The sequence below is a fragment of the Phyllostomus hastatus genome, unplaced genomic scaffold (genome assembly GCF_019186645.2).
Source record: "Phyllostomus hastatus isolate PE091 unplaced genomic scaffold, TTU_PhHast_1.1 phas_contig_34, whole genome shotgun sequence".
NCBI classification, from domain to species: Eukaryota; Metazoa; Chordata; class Mammalia; order Chiroptera; family Phyllostomidae; genus Phyllostomus; species Phyllostomus hastatus.
The window spans coordinates 13,084,896-13,102,657 of record NW_025333857.1 but is presented as its reverse complement, the minus strand read 5'-3'; the positions used below and the strand labels follow the sequence as shown (position 1 = coordinate 13,102,657).

At 36.9% G+C, this 17,762-nt stretch overlaps 1 protein-coding gene across 2 annotated transcripts in view; it reads left to right on the top strand.

Annotated features, from left to right (window-relative positions):
• The window catches only part of ADAMTSL1 (ADAMTS like 1), a 924,426-nt gene that overhangs the window by 531,722 nt on the left and 374,942 nt on the right, over window positions 1-17,762 (top strand). For both annotated transcript variants that reach the window (XM_045840784.1, XM_045840785.1), the window contains one exon: window positions 3,396-3,523. In XM_045840784.1, the coding sequence (XP_045696740.1) occupies window positions 3,396-3,523 (128 nt within the window). The remainder of the gene's footprint in view (window positions 1-3,395; window positions 3,524-17,762) is intronic.

Genomic DNA, 17,762 nt, shown 5'->3' with positions numbered 1-17,762 from the left:
ATAGCATTTATTATTTAGTCCCTATGAGCTTTTTAAAATGTATGTATTTACTTTTTTATAGTGGTATAATATGCATAACATTAAATTTACCATTTTAATCACTTCTGCATAGTTCAGTGGCATTAAGTACATTCACATTATTGTGCAACCACCAAGCCCTTCTCTCTCCAGAATTATTTTCATCTTCTGGAACTGAAACTCTGTGTGTCCGTCCCCTTTCCTCCCTTTCTCCAGCCCCTAGCAACCACCATTCTACTCCCTGTCTCTGAAGTTGACTGCTCTAGGTACCTCATACAGCTGGAGTCATACAATCTTCGTCCCTTCGTGTCAGGTTTACTTCACTTAGCATAACGTCCTCAAAACTTCAGTCATGTTGGAGTATGTGTAAGAATTTCCTTCCTTTTTAAGGCTGAATAATATTCTTTTATATGTATATACCACAATTTGTTTATTCATTTACCCATCCATGGACATTTGGGTTTTTACACCTTATATGCTTTGTATATATTAAATATTTTAATCCTCATAATGTCTCAGTGATGTTGGCATCTTTATTATCCACATTTCATGAAAAAAATCTGAATTATAAAGAGATCTCAGCTAGGGCACTCTGGAGTCAATATTCTACCTCAGGCTGAGTAGGCCCACACCCTCTGCTCTCAACCACTATCTATCCCTCTTCCCTTTCAAATGACTGAAGAATCTCAATACAGCATGCACCAATTAGCCAACCTTGATACAGCACTTGGAGGCCAGGTTTCTGACTTAATTTGTACCAGTTTCAAAACTTCCAAGAATTCATCAGTTTGACAACTGATTTGTAAAGCCCAATAGCAACTGATTTATAAAGAATCTGTTGGCCCTGGCTGGAGTGGCTCAGTGAATTGAGTGCTGGCCAGCAAACCAAAGGGTTGCCAGTTCGACCCCCAGTCAGGGCACATGCCTGGGTCGCAGGCCAGGTCCCCATCAGGGTGCACTTGAGAAGCAACCACACATTGATGTTTCTCCCTCTCTCCCTCCCTTCCCCTCTCTCTAAAAATAAATAAATATTATTTTTAGATTTTATTTATTTATTTTTAGAGAGGCGAAGGGAGAGAGAAAGGGAGTGAGAGAAACATCAATGTGCGGTTGCTGGGGGACGTGGCCTGCAACCCAGGCATGTGCCCTGACTGGGAATTGAACCTGCGATGCTTGGGTTCACAGCCCATGCTCAATCCACTGAGCTACGCCAACCAGGTCAATAAAAAAAAATCTTTAAAAAATTTTTTAGAAAGAATTTACTAGTGCAAAATAAATAGTTTCCTGGGGACAAGAGTGTGTTATTTTCTTTTCCAGAGATCCCTCCTGCTTCAGTGATGCGACCCTAAGTATGACTAGGTTGGGCATGAGAAAGTAATTTAAAAAGGCTAGTAAGAGCTACTGTTTGTGAGCCTTCTATATACTGGTGACTTGCCTTACATCATTGCAAGTTTTCACATATTTCGTGAGAGGCTACTCTTCCATCTCTCCCTGTCCCATGCTTTCCCAGGATCCCACATTGCCTGTGCTCTCTCTTCAGGGAAAAAGCTAAACATGAAATTGTCGTATTGCCTAACATGTGCATTTTCTTAATGGTTTGTTTTTTATAAACTTTATTAGTTTTGTAATTTTACCACTTGTCATATGTATGTCTTTGATTGGCATGAGAAAATACCACCTTTAATGTTTAGATATCACATTTGGCTTATTCAGTAAAATAATTTAGCCACAATTTATATTAGCTATTTATAGAACTGTTGCTATGGGTGAATTGTGCCCCCCTTTCCCCACCTCATTCATACATTGAAGTCTTAATTCTCAATATGATAATATTTGGAGATGGAGCCTTTGAGAGGTAATTTGGTTTAGATGAGGTCATGAGGGTGGGGCCCTTGTGATGGGATTAGTGCCCTTATCAGAAGAGACACCAGTGTTTGCTCCCCCTCTTTCCTGCTAACTCAAAGTGGAGATCATGTGAGCACACAGTGAGAAGGCAGCCATCTGCAGCCCTGGGTGGGTGGGTGGGGCACTCTCATCAGGAACTAACCATGATGACACCCTAATATCTTGAACTTCTGGCACTGAGAACTGTGAGAAAATTAATTTCTGTTGTTTTTCAGCTACAAGTCTGGTATTTTGTTATTACAGTTCAACAGACAAGTATAACTATATAAATACCTATATGATATATTCTCAATTTATAACAACATAGTAATTATAGATAATACTTATTATTGTTTTAGTCTGGAACTAGTCCTAGGCCAAGTGCATTTAGCTAATCCTCCTATATGGTATGTATGTATGTGTGTGCATGTGAGGTAGTGTAATTAAAACATTATCTCCATTTTATAGAAAGAGAATTGAAGTGTAAGGCAGTATTAAGGTAATTGTTCAAGGACACATAGTAACAAACAGAATCCATACCCAAACCAGATAGTTTCTAATTCCAAAGCCTGTTCTATTAACTGTGGCACAAGGTTTTTCTTTGGCTCTTCCATGTGCGAAGTGTGAAGTGCAGATTAGGCCTGTACGCAACAACTCTCCTCACAGCATTTGCGGTTTTCACTATGAAGCCTGTCGATAATAAGATGTCAATCTGTCTAAAGTCAATATCTACTAAAGTTACTTCATGCAGTTATTCTAATGAACAAACCTGAAAACTGGGAATGATATTGCTTCATTTAAAAATTGTCAATTGTGCCCTGGCTGGGGGGCTTATTTTGTTGGAATGTTGTCCTGTACACCAAAAGGTTGTGGGGTTCCTTTCCCAGTCAGGGCACATACCTAGGTTATAAGTTTGGTCCCCATTTGGGGACAGGTGCAAGAGGCAACTGATTGATGTTTTACTTTCACATTGATATTTATCTCTCTGTCCCTCTCTCTCCCTCCCTTTTCCTTCCTCTCTCTCTCAAATCAATAAACAAACCCTCAGGTGAAGATTAAAAAAATTGTCAGTTGCATAAATTGTTGTTCTAGAAAGCCATACTGGTATGCACGTACCAATTTTCTCAGAAAAGGAACATCTCTGAGAGCAGCTTCTTCCTTCACAGAGATGAAGAGTAGACTCATGAACTCTGGGGAAAATGGTGACTTCATTGCAATTTACCTTCCACCAACCCAGAGTTCTATCTTTGGCCCCCTTCCCATTTGCTCTACTGGTGCAATCCCTTGCCACCATCAGTCGTGGCCCAGGATCCTTGAGCTTAAATATTCTTCTCCCCACACATGTATACATTATTAAATCAGAAAGAATCTGATGAATGCTTTCATTCTCCCAAAGCGTACCATGTACAAACATACACACCATCAACATTTTAGGATGTGTGTTTCAAGGTTCATTGGGGACATGATACTGACCATCCTCTTGTTTCTCACAGAGCTCCAGGACAACACGTTCTGAGGAGGACAGGGACAGCCTGTGGGATGCCTGGGGCCCATGGAGTGAGTGTTCACGCACCTGCGGTGGAGGGGCCTCCTACTCACTAAGACGCTGTCTCAGCAGCAGGTAAGTCCTGTAGCTACCAAGGGCTTTCGTAAGGCCCGCACATAGCAGGTTCAAGACCCACTCTCGTAGTTGGGGTTATGCAGAGCATTTTTTGGCATACAAACCCAGATGATGGAAAGAAAGGTAGGTACAAATAATTAAATATGTACATCTCCAGTTAGGTATTTTATACTCTTATATAATAAGCAATATTGAATTTACCCCTTTTAAAAGCAAATTTTGTTATGTGTTCATGTTAGCACTGGAAGGAGAATTTATTAATAGAAATGGATCTAGTAGCCTTAGCTGTATAATATACTTTTTGCACTGTCTTAACAATTATGATGACAATAATAATAACATGAGCATTAATAGCATATTGTTTATGTTGAATTTCAATGTTACCAAAACCTTTGCAAATGATTGGTATATTGGTTTCATTTTTTGGCTGTTGTAATGGCCGGAAGTCCCTAAGATCATTTATTTTAATGAAGGATGAATTCTGACTATAAGAAGGTTTTGAAGAGTAGACATGGAGTGGGAACCAGTGCATGAATAGTAAGAGTAATGATGAAGGTAAAAGAGTGGTTAATGGATTCTAAGTTGAAAGGGAAAGGCCTGAGGTGTCAGAATGGAAAGTCTTTACTCACAATAATAATTTATAACTGCTTCTTCAGTTGTGTGATCTATGACTAGAGTTTTCTCCAAACTGTAAAAATTAAGTACCTGGGTAATACTTTTTTTTTTAATATTTTTATTGATTATGCTATTACAGTTGTCCCATCTTTTCTTCCCTTTATTCCCTTCTGCCTTGTACCCCAACTCCCACCAACATTCCCCCACCTTAGTTCATGTTCATGAGTCATACATATAAGTTCTTTGGCTTCTCCATTTCCCATACTATTGTTAACCTCCCCCTGTCTATTTTGTACCTGCCATTTATGCTTCTTATTCTCTGTACCTTTCCCCCTCCCTGCTGATAACCCTCCACGTGATCATCATTTATGTGATTCTGTTCCTGTTCCAGTTGTTTGCTTGCTTTGTTTTTGTTTTTTTAGGTTCAATTGCTGATAGTTGTGAGTTTGTTGTCATTTTACTATATAGGTTTTCTATCTTCTTTTTCTTAGATAAGTTCCTTTAACATTTCATATAATTAGGGCTTGGTGATAATGAACTCCTTTACTTGACCTTATCTGGGAAGCACTTTATCTGCCCTTCCATTCTAAATGAAAGCTTTGCTGGGTAGAGCAATTTTGGATGTAGGTCCTTGCCTTTCATGACTTTGAATACTTCTTTCCAGCCCCTTCTTGCCTGCAAGATTTCTTTTGAGAAATCGTCTGATAGTCTTATGGGAACTCCTTTGTAGGTAACTGTTTTCTTTTCTCTTGCTGCTTTTAAGGTTCTCTCCTTATCTTTAATCTTGTGTAATATAATTATGATGTGCCTCAGTGTGTGCTTCCTTGGATCCAACTTATTTGGGACTCTCTGAGCTTCCTGGACTTCCTAGAAGTCTATTTCCCTTTGCCAGATTAGGGAAGTTCTCCTTCATTATATTTTCAAATAAGTTTTCAATTTCTTGCTCTTCCTCCTCTCCTTCTGGCACCCTTATGATTTGGATGTCGGAACATTTAAAGTTGTCAGAGGTTCATAAGCCTTTCCTCATTTTTTTGATTTCTTGTTTCTTCATTCTGTTCTGTTTGGTTGTTTCTTTCTTCCTTCTGGTCCAAGCCGTTGATTTGAGTCCCAACTTCCTTCTTGTCACTGTTGGTTCCCTGTACATTTCCTTTATTTCACTTTTCATAACCTTCACTTTTTCCTCTATTTTGCAGCCATACTCAGCTGTTTCTGTGAGCATCCTGATTACCAGTGCTTTAAACTTTGCATCTGATAGGTTGGTTATCTCTTCGTTGCTTAGTTGTATTTTTTCTGGAGCTTTGATCTGTTTTCTCATTTGGGCCATATTTTTTGTCTCAGAGGGCGTGTTATGTAGTAATGGATGGAGTCTTAGGTGTTCACCAGGGCAAGGCCACCCAGGTCGCTGTGTTGTGCTGTTGTATGTGGAAGGGGGTCAGAGAGGTAACAATGCCACTTGTTCAGCTCTCAGTTGGCTTTCAGTCAATTCCTCAATACCCACAAGCAAATTGGGCTCTTCTGGTGGTTATTCTCAGGTGGGTGGGGTTGTATCTGTTCTAGGACCCTGTGAATCTCTCCAACGAACTCTCTTGTGAGGCTGGGAGTTTCTCCCACTGCCTCAACACCCACTGGATTTCAGTCACAGGTTTTGAGGCTTTATTTCCTCACACTGGAACCCTGGGTCATGTGGTCTGTGTCACTCCCCAGTTGTTCTTCTTGGTTTATCCACATGCAAATGTGGGACTGCCAAGTCTGCCAGCCACTGCCTCACCTGGTCCTCCAGCTGCTGCCTTGCTGGGAGTCCTCTCTATCCCTCCTACCAGACTGGATGAATGTTTCTTCTTTAATTCCTTGGTTGTTGGACTCCCATGCAGTTCTATTTTCTGGCAGGTCTGCTTGTTTTCTGTTTTTAAATTTGTTGTCTTTCTTTTGGTTGTGCAAAGAGGCAAAGTGTATCTACCTATGCCTCCATCTTGGCTGGCAGTCCCCAAGTAATATTTTTAATAAAAGATTTTATTTGACCTTGCAAGTAAAAGGTTTGGTCAAAATTATTCATATTATAAAACATGAAAAGAAAGAAGGAAACAAGGCACACCTCTGATTATTATAGACTTTTCATAAAGAGTAGAAAGTGGTGAGATGTATATTCAGGAAAATGTCAACTTATTCTAATAAAAGTGACAATTTCTTGAAATGAGGGTCTGAGTCTTATGCCTTCTGTATCCCCAGGGCCTGCACGGTCTGACAGATACTAGGGGCTCAATAGATGTTTCTTCACAGAATCCATTGATAACTTCAGACCGTTCTGATTCCAGACACAGGTCTCAATGGAAGTGGCATACCCCAGGGAAACAGCCAGAGGGCATATCTTGCAAGAAACTAGAGTGATTCTGGTATTTAGCTATTGCAATGTTTGGGTCTGCACTGAGGATGGGTGTATTGGATTGTATTCAAGTTTGTTTATCATCTTTGGAAGGCAGCTTCATATCAAACCAGATCCCTGAGCTGATAAGGGAGAATAGGCCTTTCATTTGTATGTTTCACCTGTTCTCTTAATCTTAAACATCACAAACTTCCTAAATCTGCATTACATGATGCTATGTGGTGATAGCACTCTGAGGCATAACTGATAATAAACATACATCAGTAAAGCCAAAATGTACAAAACTGGAATGTTCCTATTATGCAGTTTTCTTAAATTAGCATGCTTGAGTGTTCTTTAGGGATGAGCCAAAACATGTGTCTCACAAAACTAGTAAGAAATGCATGGGAACCTTCATGTTGGCTCAGTGATAGGAATGTTACATTGTGAGAAACTTTTATTGAGTGAGAGACTGAGAAGCCACTTAAGGAATAAATTAATATCACAAGTAAAATTCTGTCATTCAGCATTTTACCAAATATTAATGTTGTGTGAAATTTAAAAGTACAGTTTTTGTGATATGGCATATTAAGACTCCAGTTGTTAAGATTTTATTATAATACTATAGAAGATATCAGTTTTCATCTACTTATAATGAATTGCAAAATAGTATATACATCTCAAAGTATAAATGTATAGAATACATGTCCCTGATTGACTTTCGAATACATTTAGTATACACATACTGGGCTGGAAGGAAAGCTAAAAGATGGGGAGAGGGGTGATCCACCCATTTCTTTAGGGACTTGATGAAGGAGGGAAGCTTCCAAACAGAGGGCATTTCCAAATCCAGTGAGAACATAAAGAAGAATTAAAACAGACTGAGCCCTGGCCAGGTGGCTCAGTTGGTTGGAGCATCATCCTTTACACCAGAGGTTGTGGGTTCAATCCTGATCATCAGGGCACATATCTGTGGTGTGAGTTTAATCCCCAGTCAGGGCATGTAGGGAGGTGACTGATCCATCGATGTTTCTCTCCCTCTCTCTTCCCCTACTTTCTTTCCTCTCTCTCTAAAAATCAATACACATATCCTCTGGTGAGGATTTAAAAAAAAGAAGAGACTGAATAGCTGAACTGAAATACCATATTTTGTCATGTATAATACACACCCACATTTTTGTGTGCATAATACACAGGATTATTATACCCATGTATAATGCACATCCTAATTTTTCCCTCAAAAATTTGGGCAAAAATGTGCATTATACATGGTAAAATATGGATGTGTCATTTGTCTCAAGAGAACCAGAATAGTACAACTGAGCATACACTGACCTCACAACACAACCCTATTGAAGAAGGGTGCCAAAACATATTCTGGGACACAGATAAAAAAATCCTCTTATGATTCTGTAAAAATGTACATTGGCCAAAGTAAGTCATTTGGCCAACCCTAGAGTCAAAGTGAGAAAGCAAATTGTTACATGGAAAAGCATGCCATGTAGGGAAGATGAAGAGCTGGCATCATTTTTGCAATCTACTATCAATGGTCTTCTATGACTCTCTTATTTATTTTTAATGACTAATGAACTTAATGGGTTCCCCTTATCCCTGAACTGCAGATTTAGGTATCTGAATTTAATTCAGTCACCTTATACTCTTGGGAAAGATCAGAGGCTATGAACGTGTGTGTCCTTAGAACCCCACAGGTGACCAGGATGTGTGTGGTAGTCTAATAGCAAGCATTCAAATTTGGCCCAAATAAACCTCATTCACCTGCTGAATGAACCTGCCAGGCCAATTTCTTAGTCCTGGTCATATGCTGCCTTAGGTCACATTTAGGCCTGATATTTTTAAGTCTATCAGATAATAATTATTCTATTTCCAACATGATAGAACTATAAAGAGCATTAAAATGCCCAAATTTGATTGAAGAGATAACAATTCAACTTCTGGCGTTAGTTATGTTTCCTGATGGATTAGGAGCTTGTAAGGAGGCTTGGTTAACCTGATTGGAGAACATCTTCTTTGACTGATTCTTTGATGGATACAAGGATTGAAAAACAGTGAAGGCGAAGCAAAGTGAAAATACAGACAAGCATTAGATGTTAAATCCTTCACTCTCAGCAGGCAGTGCTGGATGCTGGGAAAAACACACTGATCCAGGGAGTTACTGACTCTTTCCTTGACTTCTCCCCATCCTTTTTTTCTGAGGTTCACAGAAAGTAAGCAGTACTTGATTTTCCCAATTTCTAGTATTGGAGCATCGATAATTGTCTTTACCTACAATCTTGGTTTGAGCACTGAAGGAAGGCACTGTACAAACTTTTTTTCTTTAATGTTTACTAAGTTCTGTAACATTATATTTTATTACATAACTCTGCTAATGCAACTATTGCTAATCTCGTATCACTAAGTGGTACGTAATGTCTGCTTTTATTTTTTCCCAAATAGAAAACAGACTATACCTACTTGTACTTTATGATGGTTCTTTATTTCAAGTGAATTAAATAATGTACCCACTACCTGAAAAACTGCTTCTTCTCTTTCTAACTCTTCACCTTTGCCACTAAATATTCTAAAATAATAGTTTTAGCAAATTAATATTTCTAGTTGACCTATCTAGTGTGTGTTTTTTAGTGGAAACTATCCTTTTCCAACCTAAATTACTTAAGAATATTTTTAAAAATTTGATACTAAAGATCTGTCTCTGAGAGCTCTAGGTTTGTCTCCAACAGTTAATTTATTTTTGCCCATAAGGAGTTCCAGATGCATAAGGCACTTAACAGCAGTGTGCTTTAATGTGACATATGCCACTGTTGTAGGGCTATGCCAAGACCGAGGTCAAAAGGAGAAACTGCTCCTTATCTGAAATGGCAGTGGGTCAGATCGCTGGAGGCTCTTAAATGTGATGTCAGCCATTGCCTTGGTGGCTGAAGAAGATTTTCTGTTTTCTGAAATGCCAAATTAATCTTCAGGTTAGTTAATAGTAATGGATTAATAGATTAATTAGTACATTAAAAATATAAATATTTTGTTAAATCCCAATGGATTAAATGAAGGTCTTGTCAAGTTTACATATATCCAAATAGCAAAAAAACACCTACCTAGAAAAAAATGAAAGCACTTTATAAAGTTAATAAATTTTGAATTAAGTAAAATTTTTGAGTTGAATATAATTATTAGATAAACAAAGATAAACTTATCACACTATGAAGGTGCCTTAATAAAGTAAGATTATGATATTATTCCAAAGAGATATGGCTGCCACAGTGGTGTTGATATAAACACAGAAAAATTAAAATAACCTTAAGGAGTTTCATCTCACAGGTGTAAGAAAGATCATTCTAACCATCTCATTTTATAATAATTCAGCTAAGGGAAAGTGAGCTAAAATCTCTGATTTTTTCTATTGCACATAATTTTTCTCCCCTAAAAATATTGATACTTAACACTAATATAAACTTTAGTCAACAATTAATTTCTATACCATATAATAATAAATACCAAAAGAAAAATTTTAATGTTAAGATTTAGCTTATTAAACAAACTTTTTTTTTCTTTTAAAATTATCTCATCTCTATCATAACATCTAATTAAGGCTCACAGAACTTGTTTTAAGACGTTTTAGAACTTTCACTTCAAGTGAGCCCCAAAGCAAGATTTATCTGTTTTTCTTCATCTAGTATTGCATGTTATCGGCCTTGTTTTCCTTGGAAATGTTTGAGTTTTTGTTTAAAGGAAAGATATACAAGTTCAGAGTGGGTCTGACTACTCATGTCTTTTATATGAGGTGGTCTTTTCATTGTGTTAAAGGAGAGTTCACATTTTGGGATTTATGTTTGAGAGTTTGCGGTTGCCTTCCTTTTACTTTTTGGGTCAAAGCCTAGTCTAAATGTATTACAGGGACTTCTAATATTCCAGGTCATATATCTTAGAGGAATGTTTTGTTCCAAGATCTAATCTCCTTTCAAGGAGAAGAATCCACTAAAGCCAATGACTGAATGTTTGGGACCAATTTATGGCTTGGTTTATCCAATGAACCTGTGTGTTGGAATGAAAGATGGTTGAAAAATGTGTTTGGTGTCCATAATCTTTAGTGGCCATATTGGGAATTTGTAACTCTTGGCTGTCTTTTTCTGTTTATTTAAAAATTCCTTATTTGGTTAATACAATTGCCTTTCTGAAGTTTTTATTTCTCCATTTTTTTTTCATTTTACTGCTTATTGAGATATCTTAGAAATGTAAAAATTATATATAGGGCATATAACTTGATGTTTTGATATGTGTATACATTGTGAAAAGATCACCATGATCAAGCTAAATAATTTATCATCTCTGCATAGTTTCTGTGTTTGAGTGTGTAATGAAAAGATTTAATTTAAAATCTATTTTCTTAGCAAATTTCAAGTATACAATGGTGTCATTAACTATTATCACTAGGCTATATATTAGATATCCAGAACTCTTTCATCTTATACAACTGAACCTTGATAGCCTTTCACCAGCATCTCCTCATTTCCCCTCTCCTCTGCTCCTGGCAAACCACCATTCCACTTTCTTCTTCTATGAGTTTCATAATTTTAGATTCTTCATACAAGTGAGATTATGCTGCATTTGTCTTTTTGTGTCTGGCTTATTTCATTTACCATGATGTTCTCTAGGTTCCTCCATGTTATCACAAATGGCAGTATTTTCTTTTTTGTTAAGACTAAATAATATTCCATTTCTCTCTGTCTCTCCCCACCCTACACACACACCAACTATTCTTTATTCACTCATTTGTTGTCAAGGTGCATTTAAGTTATTTCCATGTCTTGGCAATTATGCATAATGCTGCAGTGAAGTTTCTGGATCATGTAGTTTTTAGTTTGGGGTGGGAGAACTTCAGTACTCTTTTCCATATGGCTTTACAAATTTATATTTCCACCCACAGTGTGCAAAGTTTCACTTTTCTCTACATTATTGCTAACACGTTACCTTTGGTCTCTTACAGTAGCCATTCTAACAGGCATGAGCTGATATCTCACTGTGGCTTTGACTTGCATTTCCCTGATGATTAGTGACGTTGTGCACCTTTTCATGTGTGTATTGGCCATCTGTATGTCACATTTGGGAAATATCTAGTCAGGTCCTTAGGCTTTTTTTCATTGGAATATTTGAGTTTTCAACCACTGAAAATTCAACCATTGAGCTGTAAGAGTTTCTTTTATATTTTGGATATTAAGCCCTTATCATATATATGGCTTGCAAATATTTTCTTCCATTATATAGGTTGTCTTTTCACTCTGCAAATGTTTCCTGTTGTACTTTTGCTGCCTATGCTTTTAGTGTAATGACAAAAAAAAATCATTGCTAAGACCAATGCCAAGAAGTTTTTTCCATGTTTCCTTCTGGTAGTTTCACAGCTTGAGTGCTGCCATTTAATCGTTTTTTCATTATTTTTATTATTACACTGTTAGAGATGTCCCCATTTTCCCCCATTTGCCCACCTCCTCCCAGCCCCCGCTTCCCTCTGGCCATCACCACACTCTTGTCCATGTCCATGGGTTATGCATATATGTTCTTGGGCTAATCTCCTTTCCTTCTTTCATTCTGTACCCCCACCCCTCTAACAGCTGTCAGTCTGTTCCATGTATTCATGCCTCTGTTTCTATTTTGTTCATCAATTTTGCTCATTAGATTCCATATATAAGTGAGATCATATGGTATTTTTCTTTCTCTGACTGTCTTGTTTCACTTAGCATAATAATCTCCAGGTCTATCCATGCTGTCACAAAAGTTAAAAGTTCCATCTTTTTTTATAGCCATGTATTATTCCATTGTGTAAATGTACCACAGTTGTTTTATCCATTCATCTACTGATGGACACTTAGGCTGTTCCCATATCTTGGTTATTATAAATAATACTGCTATGAACATAGGGGTATATATTCTTTCTGACTAGCATTTTGGGATTCATAGGATATATTCCCAGAAGCGGATTACTAGGTCAAAAGGCAGTTTCATTTTTAATTTTTTGAGGAAATTCCATACTGTTTTCCACAGTGGCTGCACCAGTAGTACTGGAAGTCCTAGCCACAGCAATCATACAAGAAGAAGAAATAAAGGGCACTAAATTGGAAAGGAATAAGTAAAACTGTCATTATTTGCAGATGACATAATATTGTACATAGAAAACCCAAAACATTCTACAAAAAAAAAAACAAACAAACTACTAGATCTAATAAATGAAGTCAGCAAAGTAGCAGGATACAAAATTAATATTCAGGTATCACTGGCATTTCTATACACCAATAATGAACTATCCAAAAGAGAAACAAAATTTCATCTACTATTGTAACAATAACAAAAAAATAAGGTATCTAGCAGTAAATTTAACCAAGGAGGTAAATGACCTGTACTCAGAAAACTGTAAGACATTGAAAAAAGAAATTGAGACAAAAACAAATAAATGGAAGTATATACTATGTCCAGTTAATCTTTCATTAATTTTTATTTCGTGTTTGTTTGTATTTGATGTGAGATAAGGGCCCAATTTCATTCTTCTTCATGTGGATATCTAGTTTTCCTGACACCTTTATTGAAGAGGCTGTCCTTTCACATTATAAATTCTTGATACCCTTTTCAAAGATTAGTTAACAGTTACACATTAGTTAACCTAAACATATTTCTGGATTCTCTGTTCTGCTCCATTGATCTATATGTCTGTTTTTATGCAGTACCATGCTGTTTTAATACTATATCTTTGTATCTTTTGCACTCAGGAGGTGTGATGCCTCCAGTTTTATTCTTCTTCTTTGGGATTGGTTTGGCTATTGGGGATCTTTTGAAATTCTGTATGAATTTTAGGATTTTTTTTCTATTTCTGTGCATAATGGCATTGGTATTTTTGATAGAAAGTACATTGAATCTGTAGATCACTTTGAGAGTGTGGACATTTTAACAATATTAACTCTTCCAATCCATGAACATGGTATCTATTTCTAGCTACCTGTATCTTCTTTAATTTCCTTCATTGATGTTTTATAGTTTTCAGGGTATAATATATCTTCTACCTCACTGGTTAAGTTTATTTCTAAGTATTTAATTTTTTGATGCAATTATAAATGAAATTGCTTTCTTAATATCCTTTTCAGGTAGTTTGTTGTTAGAATATAGGAATGTCACCAACTTTTTCATGTTAATTTTTTTACCCAGCAACTTTACTGAATTCATTTATTAGTTCTAACAAGTGTTTTGTTGTGTTTTTTTTTGTTGTTGTTGAATCATTTTGGTTTTTTATATATGATCATGTCATCTACAGGGATCATTTTATTTTTTTCTTTTCAATTTTTATAGCATTTAATCCTTTTTCTTGTGTAATTCTCTGGTACTATGTTAAATAGAAGTACTGGTAGTGGGCCTCTTTGCTTGTAATGGATATTAGAGAAAAGTTTTTGGTTTCCCCCCAGTGATTATGATGTTAGCTGTGGACTTTTCACATCTAGCCTTTATTGTGTTGAGCTAAGTTCCTTTTATACTTATGTTGTTGAGAGTTTATTTATTTAGTCATAAATGGATGTTGAATTTTGTCAGCTGCTTTTTCTGAATCTAGTGAGATAATCGAGTGTGTTTTATCTTTCAGTCTGCTAATGTGGTGTAACAGATTGACTGATTTGCATGTGTTGTATTGTCCTTGCATCACTGGGATAAATCCTGTTTGGTCATGGTGTATAATTCTTTTAAGGTTATGTTGAAATCAGTTTGCTAGGATTTTATGAAAGTTTTTTGCATCAGTGTTCTTTAGGGATATTGGCCTACAGCTTTCTTTTCTCATGGTGTCTTTGTCTGACTTTGGTGTCAGAATGAAACTGGTCTCATAAAATTAGTTTGTAAGTGTTTCCTCTTTTTGTATTTTTTAAAGAGTTTAAGAAATATTGCTATTTTTTAATATTTAGCATATTTATCAGTGAACCCATTAGGTCCTAGCTTTTTGTTGTTGGTGGGTTTTGATTACTGCTTCAATCATTGTTACTGTGTTATTGGTCTGAACTAGGAAAAGAAGAGCAAACAAATTCCAGAGTCAGGATATGGAAGAAAATAATAAAAATTAGAGCAGAAATCAAATAGAGATTAAAAAAATGTTTTAAATCAACTAAACTAGAATTGGGGAGGGTGGTAGTTGAAAAGATAAACAAAGTTAACAAACCCCGGGCTAGCCTAAGAAAAAAAGAGAAGAGATACAAATAAATAAAATCCAAACTGTAAGATGAAACATCACAACTGATAACTCAGAAATTAGAAAGATTACAAAGGACTATTATAACAACTATATGCCAACAAATTAGATCACCTAGAAAAATGGGTAAATTCTCAGAAACACATAGCTTTTCAAGACTGAATTTTCTCAATTTTTGTTTATTCATTTAATAAGTATTTATTGAACATCAACTATGTATTGCCAAAAGGCAAGGTTCTGCTCTTGAGAATTTACCAAATTATTAAGTTTTTATAGATTTTTCTAAATTTCTACTAATTATAGTTGGAGGATATTTTAAGAACTGAGAGTTTTCTCCAGTTCTCTACATGGGCAATACATCTATAGCCATGATTCTCAACCTTTGCTATACTTTAGAATCAACCTGAAAGCTTTTTAAAAAGTCAATGCAAATACCTGGGTCCCACTGAAAACCAGTTAAATTAAAATCCCTAGGTTTGGATCCCTGACATCAATAATTTTAAAAAGGCTCTTCCAAATGATTTAAATGTGTATCCAGTATTAGAACCACTGCTCCTTTGGAGGGGTAATAGTGAAATGATGAGGCTTGTCTCTAATTCTCTGGAGATGTAGAAGTTGGGATAATGAAGAAAAGAAGGTATTTTCTGATTAAAAACCTCTTTATGTTTAAATGTCTCACTTCTACATATGATGATCTGCATCACGGATACCAGCGTGTCAGGACATAGAAGCTCGGATGGCCCCTGCACTACTGGGAGCCACAGCAGTAACTTTTCTGAGTAGTTATCCAGTTGTCTAGTATTAATCAAGGTCAGTCTGCCCAAATTGGCAAATGGAGTAAGTGACTTCTGAAACGTTCTTCCATTCCATTATTAAGCCACTCCATTAATAAGCTATTAAGGCAAAAGCAGATTTATGGTTGTGAGTATGAGGAACACAGAGTTTACCCTTGTATTATTGCTTATTTACTAATTATTGTATTGTTTGTATTACAGCTGTAAACCTACTTTCCCCACCCCTGTATATGGCCTTGTAAGCCTCCATGTTGTTAGTAAATGATTAAGTTGATGCCCAGTATCTGAGGTGCTTTAAGCAAATTCTGTGATATCCACCTCCCTTCAGATCCATTAAATTTCTTATCCAGAAAGTGATTAACTTTCCACCTTTAGTTCAGCATCTGTCATTACCCCTGTCCCTCTAAAAAAAGAAAATCTTCCTAATAGTACTTGAATTCTGTTATTTTCTCTCTTTGGGCCCAATTTGTATAATAGAGGAGGAGTCTTTATCCAACCCTAACTGTTTTGCTTGGTTTCAACCACTGAGGTATGTGGTAGTTTGTGGGGCAGGGAGAGAGAGAGAGTGAGAGAGACTGAAATTACAAATAAGGGACACTAGGTATGGAGAGCTAAAAAAGAAGGATACCAGAATTGCATATAGTAGGGGGTAGATGCTTTACCTGGAGGCAGAGAGAATAAGTCTAGAATGCTAAGTACCATTGTATTTATGTGTGATCATAAGCCAAATCCTATGACTACCTATGCCAATCTCAAATAGCTGCAGAGCCAATCCCTTCCTCTGGGCTTTGGTGTAGGACCCAGTGGCCAAGATAGAGGTTCTTTCCTCATGGGAGAAAGTCACTGTTTGGGAACCTAGCTAACAGTGTGTTTCATTGCCTCTGAGAGAAGCCTGAGAAGCTTTTTCCTACTTTATATATTATCTCTTCTATTATTTATCAAATTACTAAGTTTGAGTCTTGCCCCTCCACCCCATTTCCTAACTTCGTAATAATTGATTGGGTTTTAGTTTTTCTGGGATTCAGTTTGCTCATCTGTGATATCAAGTGGGCAGTGCCTAGAACAGAATAGGTGTTCAATAAAGGTTTACATTGAACAAATGTCAAAGGTGCCCTTCAACTCTAAAATGGAATGTGTGACCCTGGGAGAAAGAGAGAACGTCTTTCTCCTGTACATAGGCATTCAAAACCCATTCTGCTGCTAGATAGGAAGAGGAGCAAAAATTACTCTTAATATGAATGGTTTTCAAAGAAAAATGAGATTCTCCAGGCTCCCATTTTGCAGCGGACATCTGGACAATATGGGTGGATTGAAGAACTTTTGTCTCTAGCCAAAATAATTCATAAATTCCTAGCTCCAGGGTTGTATGGGGTGAGGTTGTGAGAGTCCTAGAGTTTCATAATATACATTTTCCTCATGGGGAAGATGGAAAAGTTGGACTTGATGTTGCTAAAACACATTTGTTTTTATTCTCATTCTTTTCCTCTTTTGGCTACTGAGCATATGTAAGATCATTTGCAAACCTTATGGCATGTGTGTATGTATTGTAAAGTGCATGTCCTTCCTGCTAGTGGATCTCAAGCCAAAGGCAGCAAGTCCTCTGCCCCCGCCCCTCACCATCTATCAGAGAGACCAAATGCAGTGCAGTGACAAATACATTTTTGAGTAAATATGTGAAAATAAACATGTTCACAGAAAAGAGCCAAAGTTTCTTTCCTTTGGTAGCTATTTAGTTTCATTTTAAATTGTTCATCTTTGGTTTATTATAGAAGAATTTTAATCCAGTTTCAGGATTCAAAAATTAGAGCAAATTCAAGACCAGCAATTCTTCGTGGCCTGAAATTGTTCTCATAGCATTTCCTTCTGCTCTACTGCTTCCCTCTTCTTTTGATCCTTCCTTCTTTCCTTCTCTCCCTCCCTTGCTTCCTTCCTTTTCTTCTGTTCCCAATAAATGATTGAGGAGTCCTAATAGTAATCCAGGCACTTTGCTGGGCACTGAAGTTCAAAGATCAAATGCAAAGACTGTAGGAGAAAAAAGCAAATAAAGAAAGAAAAATATGTTTTCTAATAACTGCCCAGTCCTGGCAGGATGGCCGTATACAATGGGTGTCCTGTGGGGCCCAGTGGCATAGTCTCCCTGGTCACATGAGCCGGGTGCTCCAGGAGTTTCTTGTGTGAGCTGTGTACACCCTCCTGTTTAGCTGGGCCTTGGTTGCTCTTGGCCCAAAAGTGGGTGGGATTGCCCCTTAG